The 21850-nt window shown below is 37.4% G+C and overlaps 1 protein-coding gene across 5 annotated transcripts in view; it reads left to right on the forward strand.

Moving 5' to 3' along the window:
• The window catches only part of LOC126480578 (SAFB-like transcription modulator), a 166001-nt gene that overhangs the window by 87380 nt on the left and 56771 nt on the right, over window positions 1–21850 (forward strand). For all 5 annotated transcript variants that reach the window (XM_050103876.1, XM_050103880.1, XM_050103877.1 and 2 more), the window contains one exon: window positions 11473–13290. In XM_050103876.1, coding sequence (XP_049959833.1) covers window positions 11473–13290 — 1818 coding nt within the window. The remainder of the gene's footprint in view (window positions 1–11472; window positions 13291–21850) is intronic.

The following is a 21850-nucleotide window of genomic DNA, read 5'->3' on the forward strand; positions in this document are numbered from 1 at the left end:
GTGTCTTGCAGCAAAACGATGCCCTTGCTCAAATTCCATGGGCTGTTGATTTGATTCTGGTGTGACATAGGCCACCCGTGTTTCATCACCTGTAACAATTTGGCTTAAGAAATCATCACTGTCATTGTGGTACCGCTCAAGGAAAGTCAATGCACTGTCTAAACGTTTAGTTTTGTGCGCATCCGTCAACATTTTTGGTACCCAACATGCACACAATTTTCGGTAATTCAAGTGTTCGGTCACAATGCCATACAAAACCCTATGAGAAACATTAGGAAAGTCAACCCGCAAGGAGGAAATCATAAAGCGTCGGTTTTCTCTCACCTTATTGTCTACTTCCTGCATCAAACTTTCATTAACAACTGAAGGACGCCCACTCAGTTGTTCATCATGCACATTTGTGCAGCCACCTTTAAATGCTCTCACCCACTTTCTTACCATTCCATCACTCACAATGTTTTCTCCGTAAACTGCACAGATCTCATGATGAATATCGATCACTTTTAGGTCTTTAGCACTAAGAAATCTTATAACAGCCCGTACTTCACAGTTGGCGGGACTCACGATTATCGGAGGCATCTTAAACACTCAGTACACAACGTAAACAAGGAAGAATCAGACTGTAATGGCGTCAGTGCATAGATTAAGGTACAGGCTTTCATGTAAAAATAATATTGTTCAGATATCTTAGCATGTCTCTTTTTAATTTCAAAACGGTACTTACTTAAAAAAACACGCCCCGTACTTTCTGATTCTCCATTTACAATTATAGTAAGGTCAACCTTTCTAGCAATTTCACATTGTAACTTGGAGCTATCCACTATAGGTATACCTATACATGTTTCAGAAGGAGCATCATAAAGAGCTGTTTTATCTCTAATTGAATCCAATGATGCTTCTGAGTTTTATATCCATTCTAGTTCTCTAATACCCTTGTCTGCAAAACAGTAATAAATGGAGTGTGCTATGCCTTGATCAGCTGTTCTCCTTTCTCGACTATTTGCATCATACCTTTTTCCACTGTTCTTGACCTTCCGTGACATTAGGGTGTCATGTGACCCTCCTTCTGACAATTATAGCACTTCACCGGTTTCTTCTTAGAATAAAATGCTGAAGCTGTTTCCTTCTCTGTATTATGACACTGTGATATACTTTTCACATCCTCCAGGATCTTCATTATTACTCTGTCTCCCGTAATTTGTGTGCGTAAGCTTTCTAACACTATAATCATTGGTGAATAATGTTTGGTGAAAATTTTTTGATGAGTCCTGCTAACAATAATGTGCCTATCCATTCATCAGCAAACTTGAACCCAATATTCCTTAGTCAATTTGATGGGGATGTTGTATTGTTGACTTACTAGTCTGTGCTCTTAACGTATTCTGCCAAGTGGTTATAAATTCACGGAGTAATCGGACTTTTCGTGTAAATTTTGCTCAGTGGGCTTCAGTGTACCAATCACCACTTCCAATAAATTGTCAAAGTGTAAGTATGCTTCCTCAGTAAATTTGCACATAGCGTAATTCTCGCTACAAGACACTGTATTTGCAGCATTTGTGCCACACGTATTTTTCACAATTACCTTTTGTTGATTAAAGGACAGTACAATGCAGTCTGTTGTTCAACTGACTCATCCCGATAGCTTTCACTACATACTTTCTTATTTAAGGTTATTCCAGTGGTTTTTTCCTTCTATATATCAGAATACTTATTCAGAATGCATTCACCGGGCCCACAACCTGTTAGAGATAGCCTAGCGAAGTAAATTATTCTGAACACTAAATTGCAGGAATAAGGCAAAGCATATTAAAACATTACCATCGGATAGAATCAGGGTTGAGAAGAAACCAGTTTTTTTATTATTTAAAAAAATTTTTTTTATTAACTAACGCAATGCGTAAAACTGGGTTTTTGGATTTTTTCATATTGACGATTAAATAGTTGAATTTCAATTCCTGTACTTAATTTATTCAAAACACTAACCCTTTCTTACAGCTACTTTATTAGTGCCTCTTTGCTTGCCATACCAGCACTGTATCCATTGAGAGAATCTTCTCTGCCTAAGGATTTGTTGGGTCAAAATTAAGAAATCATTAATGAAGGTCTTCAAACTTCTGCATGGTTCCAAAAAGTAGTAAATTATACTTTACAGTCACAACTATTCAACATCGAGTTAATTTTTTTACTGGAAGTGTAAATGTTATTTAGCTGTGTTTTTACGTTGAAAGCAAAGTTAAAACTCAATATTGATAAAATAAATTCTTGTCACAGTAAATAGTTGTCTTCAATAAATATGATGGCACTTTCTAATGTGTGTAAGGCTAACTGTGTAACATTTTATATCTTAATGAGAGTTTAAGTTAAATTACAGTCACACTGCATAGATTAGCCCATAACAATATAATATGTTGTCATGTTAACACTAGAGAGTACACACACAGTAAGGTTCAAATAGTAGGACACATTCCTCACACACAGACAACGAAATTACGTTATATGAAAGTGGGTCTGGAAATGCTTTGTTTCTAAATTAGAACTCACTTTCTCCAACTCATTAATCATGGTAAATGCACAAGCATAACACATGCAACTCTTTCTCACAGTTGATATTAAATATGCTCTTTGTGGACATCGACACATGCATCAACTGTCGTAGTGAATCTTGGATGTGATGACGTATCCCTAGAGTATAGTGTATGCTTTTACAGCCTTCCAAGATATGGCCATGGAGATTGTGAACATCTTGTACTGGGGTTCCATACACAAGAGCTTTCAAATGCCCCCACAAGTAAAAGTCCAGTGGGTTTAGCATCAGAAAGAGTGGAGAGCAGGCAATTGGTCAATCTCTACCTCTCCTCCTATCACCAGATCTGTTATTTAGAAGCTGATGGACATTAGCACTAAAATGGGGATGCTCCATCTTGCATATAGTACATGTTTTGTTGCACAGCTAAAGGTACATCTGCTAACAGATCAGGTAGAACATTCTCTACAAAATGGTGTTAACATTGCCCATTAAGCCTAAGTGGAACAAAGAGAGGCCCTACTAAACAGTCACCAACAATGCCGTCCCAAGCATTGACAGAAAATTTTTGTTGATGACTTGCTTCAACAGTTGCTTGAGGATTGGCATCTGCCCATACATTCAAATTCTGAAAGTTAACAATATTATCTCATTGAAACAACTCGTCTCTGAACAGCACCATTGCACAAAAATTTGGTTGACACTTTCTTGAAGGGTACTTGTGCAGAAAAATCAGCTGCTGATAATGCCTGCACACACTGTAAATGGTGCGGATACTGCTGGTCCTCATATAACTCTTGCCAGACAGTCATGTGGTCAACATTTAGTGTTGCAGCTACATGTCTTATACCGACACTAGGGTTGTCATCAACTGCATGAAGAATTGCCACCTCCTGTTGCGGTGTCTCTTCTTCTAGGCCTCCCCCAGTCTCTAGTATGAGGCATAAATGCCCAATTTTCTTTAAGGTGGTGATCAGCGGCTTCAAATGGGGGACTTTCGTCCTGGAAATCTCTCATGGTATAAACGTTGAGCATGTGCGCCTTTGTCGTCAGCTAATACATACGTCAAATATGCATCTCCCATCTCTGCATTCATGTACACTGCCATTGTATGAGCCAAGTCTGTGATTAACTCTATGTAGTAATCCGTGTACTTGCAATGGTCATTCTGATCGCTAGAACGGTAGATGTTACTGTAAACAAGCAATGACATACATCACATGGCAACAGGGACTTGTAAAACAAAACAATGGTGGTGCACAACAAACCAGATGTCACCAATGATTCTAAAATTATGTTCTTGTGTGTTTCCCATGATTAGTGAGTTGGAGAAAACACGCTGTAAGATGGAAACAAAGTGTTTCCAGACCCATGTTCATGTAACATAATTTCTTCGTCTGTGTGTGAGAAATGTCTCCTGTAATTTGGGCTGTACTTTCTTGTTACATCCTGAATATTGTTCATATATTCCCAACAAGTTTTGTGATATGCACAATTTTGTATTTTTGAACATTTAAAAAAGTTGCCAATCTTTGTTCCATTTTGTAAGATCTGACTGGTTTTTTTACCATATTTGTTAGACAATACTTCGTTATACATCAAATGAATTCGTGGTTATGAATCAGGACTACCATCAGCTGTAGAATGGAATTACGAAAATGAAAATTTGTGCTGGACCTAGACTCAAACCCAGATCTTGCCAGGCCGGGACTCAGACCCGGATTTCCTGCTTATCACAAGCTTATTGTAGCATATACTTCATTATAGATAACTGTGCCATTTGAAAATACATCTGAGGTTGCTATTAAAATCATCATCCAGGCCAGTAACATAAAACATGAACAGCAAGTGTCCTAACATGCTTTCATGGGGTAAATTTGAAGTTACCTCTGACCATGTTTGTTGTAATTTAAAAAACCTGCCAAAAAACCAGCTGTAATTAATTACAAAAATTTAATGAACATGCAAAATGTTACATAGTTAACTTTACACAAATTAAAAGTGTCATATTTGTTGAAGCAACTATTTAGTATCCCATGAATTTATTTTATTAATATTGTGCTTTAATTTTTCTTACAATATAAGAAGCACAGGTAAACAACACTTACACTTCCAGTTAAAAAATTTAACGTTACATTTACTACTCTTTGGAAGCAGGCAGAAATGTATTGAGGCACAAAGGCATTAAAGACATTAGCTCCCAGTGTGCATTGATTTATATTGATGGGGCAATTTGACTAGGCAGATGTGCTGACCTTGCTTATTAGCCTCCTTACTCGTGGTGTCTCATCGATTCCCTTAAGAGTTTTAGCTTGGTGTGCATATGCGCTGAAGGGATCGTTGATTGTCATATATATATAAAATATTCTTTGAACATTGCCGAAAGAACTGGCACCACAAATATAGAAATTTTTTGATCACTTAATTTCTTGTGTCTTTTCACTCCTAAATCATTTCTTAATTTTAACCAAACCAAACAAGTCCACAGGTAGAGATCCTCTCAGTTGATGCTGTCCTGGCAAAGCAAGAAAAGAGGCACTAATAAATTAGTCATAAGAATGGGTTATTTTTTTAAATTAATTAATTATAGGAATTGAAACTGAACTATTTAATCTTTGATATATTAAAAAAAAACCTCTAAAACTCAGTTTTGCCCACTGGGCAAGTTTTTTTAAATACTCAGGTTTTTCTCACCTCTGCTTCTCACATAATCCATAGTATCAATTTTTATTGGATTTTAATATATATGTTACAACTTGAGACAAGGGAAGAAAGCTGTATTTTTTTGTTTTGCCAAAAAAAATTCCAGGTCCGAGATACGAGCCACTGAAGACAAAGCCTTGAGCCCCATTTTGAGCTCGCAATTTTCGGGAAATACTTTAAAATGCTGTAGGCTATCTCAGTTTCATGTATTATTTCGTTGGTGTTGTTTTAAAGATAATAACTTTATGTTGAAATATGTCTTTATGTTTAAATGAAGCTTTGGCGCCGTGTGTGCTGGACTGCTGTTCAAATTGCTCGCCAATGTTTTATAATGTTTTTGACTTCATATACTCAATTCGAAGTTTATTTGTGTAAATTTTTGCTATCAAAATAATGTCTTAGTGGATTTTCATTCATCTCAGTCTTTCTTTCTGTGTTATTTATTCGAGTGGTCTGTCATTCATGAGTGTGCTTACGTCATTCATCCGAGTCACAGGCCTCAGCAGTGTGTTTACATTTCGCTACATGTGGTTGCAGCTGTAGCAGTTATTAAGTTGTTTGTGCACTGTTATACAGTTATCAGGTATAGTAGTTTTCAACAGTGTCCCGTGCTGTTTCTGGTGAAATAACAGTTTAATAAACTTTCAGAAACTTTCACCCACTGAGTTTTTTTAGAGTTGTTTGTATGCTGAAGTGGTTTAGTAAATTCTGTGCGGTAGTTTTCAGCTGACATTTCTTATTGTTTCTAGTGAAATATTTCAGTAAAATTTTCATTAACTGTTTTGATTTCTTTGAGTGTTCCACTAGGCGCTTGAATTTTTGGTTTCGGCTAAGTAATTGTGTGAAGTTTTGGTGGTATTGGTGTTAGTTGTGGTTTAGTAGTATTAATAAAAATTGTTACTTTCTTAGTAGAGAGAGAATTTTAAGACTACTCTTGTTAGTTTTTTAAATAGTTCTACTGTTGTAACTGAACTTAGGTAACATAGATTTTTCAGTAACAGTTAAAATTTTACCACGAGTGAGAAGTGTGGGCTTTGTCGTTGGTTTGTGAATAGTGGGTTACGGTGTGGGATTTGTTCAAAGTATTTTCATTGGGGTAATGCAGTGGAGAAGCCAGTGGGCATTCTAGTGAGGTCCTCTCTTGGAAAAACAGAATTTGTAGCAGAAATAAGTTTATAGAGGAGCAGGAGTGTAAGATCTGTGCTCTTCAGGAGCAGTTACAAGATGCAAAGGAGGAACTAGATAGGTTGAGGAGAGTGAAGGGTGCTGGGGAACAAGAACTGGCAGTTGGTAAGAAGGCAGCTAGGAGGAGGAGATATTCAGACAGTTGTACGCTGTGTGTAAGCAATAGATAAGACCAACTGTCAGAGTTAAGTGGAGAGGAGCCTCTTGTAGCTGTAGGTTTAGGAACATGCAGCAGTCTTAAGCAATTAGGAAGCCTAAATCAGTTGCAATTACTAACAGAAAAAGCAAGGTTCTGCTGCTAGGTAGTTCGCTTGGCAGAGGTGGGGGCCAGTAGTTGCAGTAAGTGTTGGGGACTGAGTACCAGGTCGTCAGCATTGTGAAGTCTAGTGCAGGGTTGGCTGAGGTGAATGACAGCGTACGGGTGTTATGGAGGAATTTTACGAAAGAGGATCAGGTATTGACTGTGGGTGGAGCAGGGAATAGTCTTGATAGGGACAGGGAATATGATGTAGGTGGTGACCTGGTAAAGGTAGCTACTCAAACTGGTGGCTCTAATGTGCACTTTGTGCAACTGTTTCAGCATCATGATCAGCCTTATCTTGATGCTGCTGTTAGGCATGTTAACATGGGACTGGAGTAGGCACTGATGGCAGAGGGCATGGCTCACACTACAGTGATGCCAGTTGAGTCTATCAATAGATTGTGTTAGGTATGGGAAGGGGAGGCTGGCAGTGCTTACAGGTGACAATCTAGTGGGTGATGGTGGGATCACTCATGGAAAAATTCCTGTAGTAGTTGGTGTTAGAGTTACACATATTTTAGATTGAAGTCAGCTGGTAGTTATACCTGCTTAAAGAAGTCCTCTAACAAAGGAATCACCTTCAGAGGTGGTCAGGTATCCAAGTAGAGAAGGAATTAGCAAATTTCATCAAAATATAAGAGGTAGTGAACTGCATATAGGTGTTGACTCTGGCAGTATTGATATATTAGAGCATCATTAAATATTTTGACAATTCAGAGGTGTCCTTTACCGGGATACCGGGATACAGATTAGCTGGGCTTCTTTTTTTTTTTTTTTTTTTTTTTTTTTTTTTTTTTTTTTTTTTTTCAAGGAGTTCTTTTTGGAGTGGGGGAGTGGCTATGTGCACAAAAAACAGTATTCCATTTGAGTCTGTTGACGTATCACGGCACTTCATTGAAGCGGTATTTGATTGGTGTGCAGGGGCAGTTAAATTTAGTGAAATTAAACTTCAAATTGTTGTTGTTTGTAGGTCTCCTAACTCTGTCTTCAGAGCATTTCTGCTCAAGCTAGAGAAGGTTCTTGGTTCTCTCTATAGGAAGTACCAAAACTTAGTTATATGTGGTGATGTCAGTATCAATTTTTTATGTGATTGTGCAAGAAAAAGGATGTTGGAAGATCTCCTAAAATCATATGCTCTGATGCAGACTGTGTTTTCTCCAGCTAGGATGCAGGGGAACAGTAGCACAGCCATAGACAATATTTTTATTCATTCTTCATTACTAGATAGACATTCTGTTAGTAAAAGTGTGAATGGCCTTTCAGACAGCACAGGGTCGAGATGTAAAGTCAGTTCATAGTAAAAATATTTCTGTTACTGATAAGACAGGTATATGTACAGATTTAACAATCATTTTCCGAGAATTGCTGGTGAATTAAATAAAAACTTAGTTTCTATGGGGAACCAAAGAACACAAAATATTGCACCAGAAGTGGGACCATTATGGAATACAGGGATTGGCTCACAAATGGTTCATTTCTTGGAAAACGCCTTTCCGAGACTGATGTCTGAAATACTACTCTGTGATACTGACATGGGGGAGTGAGTCAATAATTAAATCACTGAAGTCTAAGGACTCTCATGGATATGATGGAGAGCCTAGCAGAATATTAAAGTATTGTAGTGCACATTTTAGCCCTGTACTTAGCTATATTTGTAATTTTTCCTGAAGTTTCCTGAATGATTAAAGTACTCAGTCGTAAAACTGCTTTATAAAAAGTGAGAAAGAGATAATACAGACAATTTTAGATCTATTTCTATGCCATCAGTGTTTGCTAAAGTTATTGAAAAGGCTTTGTATGTAAGGATAATTGATCATTTTATATTGCGTAATTTGCTGTCAAATGTGCAGTTCAGCTTTAGAAGTGGTTTAGCAACTGAAAAAGCTACATTCTCTTTTCTCTGTGAGGGACTGGATGGATGAAACAAAAGTTTTCAAATGCTTTTGATTTAACTAAGGTGTTTCATTGTGTTGCTCACAAAATATTGCACCAGAAGTTGGACCATTATGGAATACAGGGATTGGCTCACAAATGGTTCATTTCTTGCTTTAACAACAGACAGCGAAAGGTCATTATTCACAGTATTGAGAATGGCTGTGATGGTCTCAGGGGGGTACCGTCAAATTGGGGGGGGGTCTCAGGATCAGTGTTGCAACCATTCCTGTTCCTTATTTATATAAATGATATGTCCTCTAGTATTACAGGCAGTTGAAAATATTTCTGTTAGCTGATGAGACTAGCTTGTTCATAAAGGATGATGTCTGCAACATCAGCTCTGTTTCAAATAGTGCAGTTCGTGGCTTGTAGAAAATAAACTAACACTGAATCACAGTAAGTCTCAGTTTTTACAGTTTCTAACAAACAATTCACCAAAACCCAACATTTTAATTTCACAGGATGGGCATATGATTAGTGAAACTGAACAGTTCAAATTTCTAGGTGTTCTGCTAGTAAACTGTCATGGAAAGCCCACATTCAGGATCTTGTTCAAAGATTTAATGCTGACATTTTTGCTATTCGAACAATACCTGAATTAAGTGATCATTGAACACAAAAAGTAGTTTACTTTGCTTATTTTCATTCGCTTCTGTTGTATGGCATTACATTTTCGAGTAATTCTTTCCATTCTCAACAGATATTTTCGGCTCTGAAATGAGCAGTTCGGGCAGTAAGTGGTGTAAGTTTGCGAGCTTCTTGTCGACCCCTTTTCACTGGTCTGGGTATTCTGACATTGGCCTCTCGACATATGTATTCTTTACTGTCATTTCTTGTTAACAATATCAGCTTATTCTCAAGAATTAACAGCTTTCACTCAGTTAATGCTAGGCAGACGTCCTGTCTGCATTTGGATTGCACTTCCTTTACTCTTGTGCAGAAAGGTGTGCAGTATACTGCTGCATCCATCTTCAATATGCTACCACAAGAATTCAAAAATCTTAGCAGTAATCCATGCGCTTTCAATTCGAAACTGAAGAGTTTCCTCATGAGTCTCTCCTATTCTGTCGAGGGGTTCCTTGAAAAATTAAGCTGATTCCTATGTTGTCTTGATTGCATTTACTTAAACTTATGGCTTTGTCTTTGGGTTAATAAACATTTTATCTCTTGCTATATTCAGAAACAAAACAGCATATGGCTCACTCAGAGAAGATGATGATTCTTTTTTGAACCATTTGGATTACGAATGATTTTTCACACCTGTCAGTCCTGGAGCATGGCAACTTACATCATCTCCTAAATAAAGCTTGTGGGCAGCTGGGACAGTAGTGTCATCCAGTTGGTTGAAAGTAGTGGTGAATTCTTTTCCTTTACTACCAGTGACTGAAATGTCTTCAACATAACTTCCAAACAATTTTGTAACAACACAGGATTTCTTTCATGGTGAATTCAGTAGAACTTTTTTTGTGCGGGCTGTGGCTTTCTCAAAAGAACTTTCATTATTATATGGAAATGAAGTTTGACTCTGTTTTGCTGTAGTCATTTCCCTTTATTTTCTTTATTTGTGAGTGTTTGTACGGCCTCTTCTCTGTTTCTTTGCCTGTTCCTTAATCATGACACGTAAGTAATAACATAATAAGGACCTGTTAATGGGAAAGTGCCCACCTCACAGTTGTTTGTGTGTTGTCTACTGATCAAAGTAGCATGCTGTTGCCATTAATAGGAAATGGTAAAAATTCAAAATATAGACAATGACCAGTAAGAAAGTGGCAATTTCATATATATTATCAGATCTTTCTGTACATATATGTAATGAACCACACAAATATTTTGTGTGGAAATGGTGGGTGGGGTGTTAGAGGAGGCAGAAATGCCCTACATATGAACTTTCAGGCAACAAACATGCACACAGTTGGCCTATTTCTATAATTTTGTCATCAGCCCCCCCCCCCCCCCAGTTATGTTATTAACTATTTTAATATGTGTTAATGATATGAATATAATAGAGGGAAACATTCCGCGTGGGAAAAATATATATAAAAACAAAGATCTTTGTTTTTAATGTGTGCTAAGATTGATTCATAATTGTTGTCTATTAACACTGAAATTTGTTTCTAAGATTTACAATAGAGTGGAAGAAAACTCATTGTGCACTAAATATTACACTCTTGATAGTTCATCCGAAATATTGCATGGTAGGTAGTGCTAGAGTACTGTAGTTCTTAGCTGATTACGTAGTGAACTTAGTGCAGTTTATTTATCAGGGTGAAACATACGCCTAAGTTAACAAAGCCCTTCAGTTATTTCCCTGAGATTATTATTATTATTATTATTATTATTATAATATTATCATCATCATCTCTACTCAAGACTCTTTTATTCTAGTTTCAGAATTATTTATTTTTAGATTTTTAAAAGTTCATTAACACATTGCCTTTCGTCTCCAATAAGTTTGATTGTCTACATCGCTTCGAATTAATGACACTGTATGACATTAATGCAACCATTTACATGTCTTACATACGTCTTAAAACAGAACATCTTTTAAAGTTGTAATATGACTCTAAAATCGACAATATATTGCAATACAATTTTTACATGTATGATTATATATACTTATCCAATTATGTAACTATTAATAAATAAAGTTCTAATTTGTGGGCAATTATTCATTTTACTACTCTTTTGAGCAAATATTTTAAAATGGAGATGATGATAGTGGAGTTTCTATTTGTGTAGTAATTAAAGAATTTGGTTGAAATAATAACACCTTTAAATAATTGAGTTCCCACATAATGTTAATAATTGTTTATTCTGCTTACAGGACTTAGAAGATATTGCTGAGGAAATGTCACAGAAAACAAACAAATCACGTAAATCTGTAAGCAATGAAAATAGTGTAGCCTCTCCAGGAGTAATCACAAGATCACAGTTGAAACAACTTGCCAATGCCAAGTCAGTTCCAGAAGAATACAAACATGTTCTTGGAGAAGCCCAGCCAAATCGAAGAAATCAGAAGCGTGGGAAGTCTCTTAATACTGAAAAACTGCCATCTCCACATAAGCTTTCTGTTACTACAAAGGCCAGAAGAGTATCAAAGAAAGTGAATCGGAAGGAGAAAATACAGAGTTCATCTGAACAAAACAATTCTTTAGAGATAGAAGAAAGTTTCGATGTTGAAATGCGTGATGATGCTGATTTATCTGCAGAAGAAAGTATAGTTAATACTCCAAAATCAGCAGGAAGTGCTGGAGAAAGAGTAAGACCAAAGAATAAAAGAAAGAAGGAAGACAAAGTGGACGAGAGTGCTTTCAATAGTGTGTGTGACAGTAGTTCAGGAGAGCAGGCTACTAGTAAAATGGAATTCAGTGAAGGAGAAAGTGTTGCAACTAAAGAATCAGTCACAGTTCTATCACAAGAAAAAAGTTTTGCGAAAAAGAAGGCAAACCAAGAAGCAGGCATTGATTCAGTGGATTCCAAAACAGATAATATGGAAACAGATAGTAAAAATGATGATGAGAGCATGCGCTCTGGTAATAAAACTACGTTGAAGAGTTGTGATGTGTATGACAAGAAGAGTGCTGTAGGTAAGAAAATAGGCAGAAAACGTAAAGGATTTTCTAAAATAAGCAGTGCATCAGAAGAAGAAATATTAGACACCATACACCCAAAGGAAAGGGGGAATTCTGCATTGGAGCGAAATAATTCAATATGTGAACCTGTTGACATGTCAATCAGTGATGACTGCAGTGGAACAGAGAAAATACGGTACCTTTCAAAATCTGCACCGAGCGACTCTGAAGTATCTGAATCACTTGCTGAAAATCATAAAAATTTAGCTCAGGAGGTGTCAATAACTAACAGGAAGACAAAATTATTGAAGAAAGATAAATTGTCTGTGAATCAAGGAGCACAAAAATCATCAGAAGTTAGCAGTGCAACAAGCAGCAGTTACAATTCTGGCTATGAAATCACTCCATCAAAATCACTAGTTGTATCTAAAGAGCAGTCTTTGTCTACCAAAACAACAGATTCCGGGATTACTGGCATGGTAGACAGCAATCCATACTGTGATTCTGACAGTTGTACAAGTGACAAACAACAAACGCTTGATGGCACTCAAAAGTTAATAAGTTATCCAGACAACATAACAAAAGAGGAGCAACGTAATATTTCTGGAAAAAGCAGTGTCGTAAATAGTTCAGGAAACATTGTGAAAACATCGAGTTTACTGCCACATGAAGGTATTCCTTCATGCAGTGGTGGAAAAACATCAGAAATTAGGCCACCATTTCTCTTACGAATGAGGCCAACAATGAATGAAGAGCCTGTAGACTCTGATTCAGATGCAGAATCTCGTAAAGCTATTATGCTATCTGCACAACGACGTATCGAACAAAATTTGAGCACAACAGATTCAGAAGGGCGTAGATTTTCATCACACCAAACACCAACTTCCAGTTTACCTGATGCTGAAGACTCAGATGATGCACCACCTGAGAGCATGACATTTGAGGCAGGACGGAACACTGCTACAGAATCCTTACGTGATGCTGTTGAAAGCATAAGGCGTGACCGACAGCGACGTAAAGAGAAGAGGAGAGCCAGGCTTGAAAAGTTGCGCCAACAGAAGGAAGAGAAGGTAATTATTAAAGTTTATTATTCAAGTGACAAGCATATTATACCCTACCATACTGGAACTTCTGCAAAACCGTCCACCTGGTTGAACGACCACCATCGAGCAATGGCCAAGAGCAGAGTTGACCACCCTGTGACAGAGCACAACATAATTGACTTTAGTTGTCCCCCTCCCCCAGTACACCACTCCACCTCAGTCCCCACACACCGGCTTCTCACAACTGAGAGATGGGAACTGTCATTGAACACACCCTTCAAATTCACAACCCTTCTGGCGTCAGTCTCTGCTAGCCGGTGTCCTACACCCATTCATGGCTCCACTTTGATTCATTCCACATTCACTACTGATGTCTCACTCGTTCTCAAAATGCAACTGTCAGGTTGCAGTCGAAGAATCCTGGTTGGGAAGGGGAAAAGACTCATCTCATCACTAAGTAAAGAATAATGTGTAATTTTAATGGCACCATAAAAAGTGGTGCCATTTACTTCTGGGTGTCTCCATTTGTAACTTTAATGATGACACCAAATACCCAAAACAGTGGTAAATATACTTCGTCTCAGCACTTCCCGGCATAAAATGTTTTGAAAATGTGATATACAAATGATTTGTTCACTGTAAATTAATCACTTGAGATACTGAGAACATCAGAATGACATTAAAAAAAAAAAAAAATACCAGTCACAACCCCCACCCCCACCCCACCTGCCCTGGCCTCTTATTTTAAAGATTGACACTACAAGTCTTGATTCAGCATGGGGTTATATACTTTGAGAAACGCCTCTTTAATGTGTTAAAAGCTGCTCTGCCACAGGCCATGTGAGGAAGCAATCATGTTAAAAAATGGTGGGTAGATTATTAATCGAGTCAAACAGTGAAAACTCCAGGTAGGAATATCAACACTGTAGGAAAATATAGACTGCTACTTATCGTAAAGAAGATAGATCAGGTTGCAAACAGGTGCGATTAGAAGACACTCACATATGGCTTTGGGCCACAACCTTTATTCACACACACACACACACACACACACACACACACACACACACAAAGCAAGCACACTTGACACTCTTGACCGCCAACTCCAGCATCTCAGACCAGAATAATTACTATTAAAAACAGTCTTGATCACGATTTATTTTACAAGGTAACCAGTTTCGACCACTGCTGTGGTCATCTTCAGACCATTGAGTAGGAACCCCTTTCTCTTGATTCTCCAACAGAAAGGGGTTCCTACTCAATGGTCTGAAGATGACCACAGTAGTGGTCGAAACCGGTTACCTTGTAAAATAAATCGTGATCAAGACTGTTTTTAATAGTAATTATTTACAAGACATTGATCACTGCTGTTCCCATAGTGCATTCAAAAGTAATTCAGACCAGAATGCCAAGCATGTGAGTATCTTCTAATAGTGCCTGTCTGCAACTTGACATGTCTTCTTTACACTAAATAGCAATCTATCTTTTCCTACATTTGATATTAATCCAGTCATACCTTCTTACTTCATAAGGGTCAGTCTATTGTGGCAGATGTGGTTTACCAGCTCAAAAAATTGTGTGCTCACTGGACCAATGTAACAAAGTGTGCAAATTATTGTAACATTTAACATGTAGGGAGCAGTGAATGCCCAGTTTTCAATGAGCAGAAAAAGATCCACTAGAACAAAGTCATGCAGTGAATGCTATACTCAGAGGAAAAGAAAGTGTTTATAACTATATAGTCCACTACTCGCTTAAAATCTTTGACATAATAGTAAAGAACCCATATCCAGCATTAGTGTGGCTCAAATACCTGTAATTACAAATGTAGACACAGTGCTGTGAACATACCTTTGGTATCATTCAGTGCTGAGTGGCCATTGGGCAGAGAAACAAATGTAACCAATATTGATGCATTAGTACTAGTCTCACAAAGAAAAAACCGTTATGTCACAAAATAAGGATTCAACAGAACCTTAAAATAACTGTAACAAAAATATGAAACTATTTTTATCTTATGGTTTCCAACAAATCACAAGAGGAAGTGTCTAATGACTTGAGCAGGACAGGACAGTATATGCACTTCAGCACTGCTACAGTTTTGGTATCTGGCATTGGTCTATTGATATGCTTTTCACCCTTCTCTCACACTGCTCAGTAGGATGTACAAGGAGGTACTCAAAAACACTGGAATTATTTTTTAAAGGCTGTATATTTTCAAATTCTTTACAAAACAATCTTATACCCTTCAAAATACTCTCCACCACAACTACAGCTTACACTGTTGAAAAATTTTTTGCTGTCATCTTTAGAAATGGCTGACAGCTCCTCCCTCATTTCTTTCTTCAGTGTTGTCAAATCATTGTCCTTTCATGCCCCTTTTCATGTGTGGAAATAAAAAGTCACACGGAGCCAGGTCAGGCAAGTAAGGTGCGTGGGATGACAAAACCATGCCATTTTTAGTCAAAAACTGGCTAACGGAGATGGCTGTGTGTGCATTTGCATTGTTGTGGTGGAAGAACTACTCTCTGTCTGCCACAAAGCAGGTCTTTTTTGACAAACACTATTGCGCAGTCTTCTTAAAACAGTTCATCAGTTGTATGTCGACGGTCTATGAGCACAAGCTCTCGAAATTTTTCAATATTTTCATCAATTCAGGCAGTTGATGGACGTTCAGAACAATGCATGTCAACAGTCAACATGTTGCCATTTTTAAATCAAGCAAACCACTCATACACTTGAGTTTTTCCCATTGGTAAGCTGTTTTCAACATTAAAACAGCTGGAGCAGCATTTTTACTGAGCAGGAAACAAAATTTCATATCTGCATTTTGTTAACTTTTAACTTACCATCATAAAAAACAAAACATGAACAAATCAGCGCTAGCGAAAACAATCACTGCAGCTGAACATAACAAGCTAGGTCAACAACACAGGTGGCACAGCACTGGCAACGAGTTGTGCTATATACGCCTAGCGGCAGAAATGCATACTATACAAGTTTCACCCACGGCAGTGTTATTCCAGTTTCTTTGGGTACCCCCTCGTAGTTGATGATTTGCCCTATAGTGATCACCACTTCTCCATCTGGATACACCTTGTAAATCAAACAGTATCTTAAAGGAGCTGCCAAATTGGATTGTAAGCAAGGTTAGCTGGGTGTTAGGGCTTATAGGAATTTTTGACAGTGAATTGATGGATCAGCAGTTAAAGCAGCATGTACAACATCTTCAATAACAACTTTACGAGTCTCCCATTCACGGAGTAACCTTGCTGTATAGTCACAGGGCCATTCGTCATTGGGAGGAGTGGTGGTTGAAAGTGAAACACAAGAAGTTTCCACCAGTAAAGCCAACAACGTGGCTGTACCAAAGAACTTGAAGTTGAATGAAGTCTGTTGACGTAGTCTGGTTTGTACACTGCTCTTTGAAATATATTTTCCTCCTGTGGTGAGATGGTCCAACAGCATGTAGCGCGTATGAAGTGTGAACATCACTGAACATTTGGAAGAGTGCACCCTATTTACTAATGAAAAGATAATCTACAGTTTGAGTGGAGACCTGCCCTCTATTTAGAGTCATAACAGTAAAGCTGTGAAATGGTTATTAGTTCTTGCATCTCTTCCCAGCTTCTCAAAACAGTTTCGTGATATGTAGTACATGGTGATAACCTGCAAATTTGGTCAATTTTGCCAACAAAATCTCCCCCCCCCCCCCCCCCCTCCATTTTACCCATTCACTAGTTTCAAAGCTACAGTTCTTGAAATTTTTGTAAAGTGTTTCAAAAAGTAGAAAAGTAAAGTGTAAATTTCCTGCTAGTTCTTACAAAGTATGTGGCTTCTAAAAGAAAGGAAGGCAGAAAAGTATCTTATAGTTTAATGGGCCATCAGTGACCTCATTTGTGATGGACATTGAGCTTGGATTGGACAGTGAATCACCGTCTAGCTGATATTGGCCTTTAAGTGATCTGGGGCTCCATGGAGAACGTACATCTGGATAGGAATGAGGCCAGTGTGCTAACCACCATACCATTTCACTTAGTTTCTTAATGAGGACTTCACAATGGGTATTACAGAAAAATTGAATAAAACTGTTTTCAGATTAGCGATATATTGTTGATATTCCAACCTGGAGTTTTCATTATTTAATTTTCAAATTAGAGGTAATTTGTTACAATTTGAGTATTATTGATTACAGTACATAAAATACGCCTTCAGATAATTCATGTTTAATATGCCATTCAGTCACCACCCCACAGATTTCAACCCCATTACTTTTGCCCAGGTAATAACAGTAGACAGTATTCTAATATTATAAAACTCGATAATTTCTAGTGTTAAATCTCCATATGGCGAGACGTGGTCCATAGATTATTTTATACCTAAAGGGAAGGTTTGATGAATACTGACTTTCAGTTGATAACCTAATAACAAAGCCTTACGTTTTAATATAAAATACTGAGATAAGTTGTTCATTGTATACAGAAAAATTGGAGTATACTGTTCTCTTATAATTATGATACCCAGACAGTAGGCCGAACCTCAGGAAGATCTGCCATTAGCAGTAGGACGTTCATTCATGCAGATGGGTGCTTTGTATTTCACAAAATTTTGTATCTTTCTTTGAGCAGGAATATTCTAACACTATTTGCACTGCTTGCCTTGTACTGCAAAGCAGATAGTCAAAAGATGTTTGTTGTCACCTTCAGACAGTGTGTCTGCGTCCAAGATCAGAACATGATATGGAATTGTAATGAACATGCATTGGAGAATGTGATCCCTCCACCATATTCGACATGTTCATCATGTGCTGCCATGAGAACCATTTGACTGGAAGTTGATGATTTGCCCTATAGTGATCACCACTTCTCCATCTGGATACACCTTGTAAATCAAACAGTATCTTAAAGGAGCTGCCAAATTGGATTCTAAGCAAGGTTAACTGGGTGTTAGGGCTTATAGGAATTTTTGACAATGAATTGATGGATCAGCAGTCAGAAGTTGCTCAGTATGGAGTATGCATTTATAACCCCATAATTTAGTTTGTTTTGATTTGGCAGAATTGTCTGGGGGGGGGGGGGGGGAGGAACATGAATAGTGTGAAACGTGATTACTTACTGGAAGACATCTCGTCTCATTTATTTATTTATTTATTTTTAAGGAACAGAAATGTCAACACTAAATTTGGAAAGGCAAAGCATGTCCTTACAAGTCATGGATCACTGCTAACTTGTGGATTTGTATTTACAGATTTTTGCTTTATTGAAGCACTTCATTGGGGCAGCAGGATTGGAAAACTTGCACGTCTCCATGTGACATGTATTTACGAAAATACTGCCTTGCATTCATGCTGTAAGACACTTGTGTGTGAAATACTCTCACTTACATTTCCAATATTTGTTAGCCTTTTCTGCAAAGATGGACCCAATCCATGTAATATATTTGCAAACTGTGGATGGTTCAATTTCATGTACTTAGTAAAGTTCTCATCTGGTGTATGGACCGACCACGGCATACTCTAATGGGTGCTGAACATGCCTAGAAGACTGCCAGCAGACCATTGGATTTTAGATTGTGCTCCATACTTGCTGAATACTGGAGAGGAGGTATCCTCCAAGAATTTGTCGTGAAATTGAAAAATATATGGCATGACATCACGCAGATTTGCGAGATAATGTTGGCAGAAATAAGAGGATGATGCAAAACTATGGAGTGTTTTCGCAACACTTTGTTTCCTAATACTACCCTGCCTTTCAAAACGCCAAAGATTTTAAATTTTGTAGTTTGAAAATATTTTTGTGCTGGTATTCTGTAAATGCTATTGCATTTTACTGTTCATAAATCTTTTTAATTTGCGTAAAACTGATTTACAGTATTATTGCAATGTGCACATATAAATATCGTAACATATATGTTATTTCAGAATAAAATTCAGTGTCAGTTGCCCTATCAGGAAATTTATTTCGCTGTGCTGTTTCAATGGAGTAAATTTGGGATATTATAAATCATTAGAACTAGACCAAATGTATTTAAATGACAAGAAATGTATTACAGAAACTCCTTGCTGTTGGTTTAGCTGATTTCAGTATTTTCTTCAAAGAATCATAATGCAACAACATGTGCAAAAATGTGTTCTTTGTGCTTGATAATCATACGTACAGATTGGTAATGTACAGTAAATGAATCACACTTATGTACATAGTCAAGCTGTTGTGCTAGCAGGAAGGTTCATACATAAAAGCACACAACAAGTATAACTAAGGTATAGAAATGAAGTTATATATAATACATCAGAAAAACACAGCACATAGTTCTCCACATAAGCTATTGCTGACATTTATATCTAAAAGAAAAGGTCTGATTTTCATAATTTTGTAAAAGAAGTTGTACAATGAAAATAGTGTGTATTTTCAGTGCAAACTGATTGTTCAGCAAAGCTTTGGAGGGTAGGTAGGAATGTTTACATGTTTTGAACTCTTCTAAGAGGTTCACATTGTAGCTCTTGTCAGCTACATGCAGAATTTCCATATCAAGCAATTATGCAGGAGGAAGTGTGTGATTCTAGATTTTGAGATGTTCTGACTTATATAAATTGAGTGTTTTTGTTGAGCAACTGCTCATGAAGTGGATCTTGAATGCCTTCTGTGTGTGTCCTACGCAAAAGCTGACGTATCTGACACTGAAATTTTTCAGTTGTGTTGAGAAACTTTTCAGTTGTAGGCTTCTCTATGTGTATAAAGAACAGGTGGGTGACATTATTGATAGTAAAGCCTGCATTGATATCATATTTTTGAAACTAATTAGCTATACAATACAAAGTGTCTTATTTTTGAAACTAATTGGATATACAATATGAAATGTCAACTATTAAAAGAGTGTTATGTTTTTCTCAACAGCAATAACACTTTTACTAAGTGTGGAAAAATTTATATTCTTTGGGGTTTTATGGTTATCAAGTTCTTGTACGAGGCTTGCTTAGTATCCATTTTATTAAGTTCAGTAACAATAGCAGGGGGGAGTAGGGGGGACCTCAGTCATATGGTCGATCACAGTGTTGAAGAGCACCGGTTTTTGCTTAAAGGAGCGACAAGGAGGAGTGTGAATGATGTTTTCTGTTGTGGTGGGTTACTTCTAAAAATCAAAGTTAATTGTATTGTGTATTAAATGCAATTTCACTGGTCAACTATATTAGTGAAATGAAGGCCTTGCTATTGGGCTCTGCCTTGCTGGATTTCTAGCTGACATCGTCCTCAATCATTTTGAAACACCTACCTTTTTTTTAAAATCCCTACCCCATTAGCTAACAGCATTTCTTCCTATAGATTGTATGTTGATGATACTATCATGGTACTAAAAAGCAGATGAGAATGACGTCATATCACTTAGTGGCTTACTGATTACTTCCACCCTAAAATTAAATTAACATACGAAGTAGAAAATCGACATAATGAACTTAGCTTCTCGAACCTGAACTGAAACAGTGTTGTTGTTGTGGTCTTCAGTCCAGAGACTGGTTTGATGCAGCTCTCCATGCTACTCTATCCTGTGCAAAGTTCTTCATCTCCCAGTACCTACTGCAACCTACATCCTTCTGAATCTGTTTAGTGTATTCATCTCTTAGTCTCCCTCTGTGATTTTTACCCTCCACACTGCCCTCCTTGATGCGTCAGAATATGCCCTACCAGCCGATCCCTTCTTCTAGTCAAGTTGTGCTACAAATTTCTCTTCTCTCCAATTCTGTTCAATACCTCCTCATTAGGTATGTGATCTACCCATCTAATCTTCAACATTCTTCTGTAGCACCACATTTCGAAAGCTTCTATTCTCTTCCTTGTCCAAACTATTTATCGTCCATGTTTCACTTCCATACATGGCTACACTCCATACAAATACCTTCAGAAATGACTTCCTGACACTTGAATCTATACTCAATGTTAACAAATTTCTCTTCTTCAGAAACACTTTCCTTGCCACCGCCAGTCTACATTTTATATCCTCTCTACTTCGACCATCATCAGTTATTTTGCTCCCCAAATAGCAAAACTCCTTTACTACTTTAAGTGTCTCATTTCCTAATCTAATTCCCTCAGCATCACCCAACTTAATTCGACTACATTCCATTATCCTCGTTTTGCTTTTGTTGATGTTCATCTTATATCCTCCTTTCAAGACCATGTCCATTCCGTTCAGCTGCTCTTCCAGGATCTTTGCTGTCTCTGACAGAATTACAGTGTCATTGGCGAACCTCAAAGTTTTTATTTCTTCTCCAGGATTTTAATTCCTACTCCAAATTTTTCTTTAGTTTCCTTTACTGCTTGCTCAATATACAGATTGAATAATGTAGGGGAGAGGCTACAACCCTGTCTCACTACCTTCCCAACCACTACTTCCCTTTCATGTCTCTCGACTCTTATAAATGCCATCTGGTTTCTGTACAAATTGTAAATAGCCTTTCGCTCTCTGTATTTTACCCCTGCCACCTTTAGAATTTGAAAGAGAGTATTCCAGTCAACATTGTCAAAAGCTTTCTCTAAGTTTACAAATGCTAGAAACGTAAGTTTGCCTTTACTTAATCTATTTTCTAAGATAA

This window comes from Schistocerca serialis, chromosome 1, assembly GCF_023864345.2.
Source record: "Schistocerca serialis cubense isolate TAMUIC-IGC-003099 chromosome 1, iqSchSeri2.2, whole genome shotgun sequence".
NCBI lineage: Eukaryota > Metazoa > Arthropoda > Insecta > Orthoptera > Acrididae > Schistocerca > Schistocerca serialis.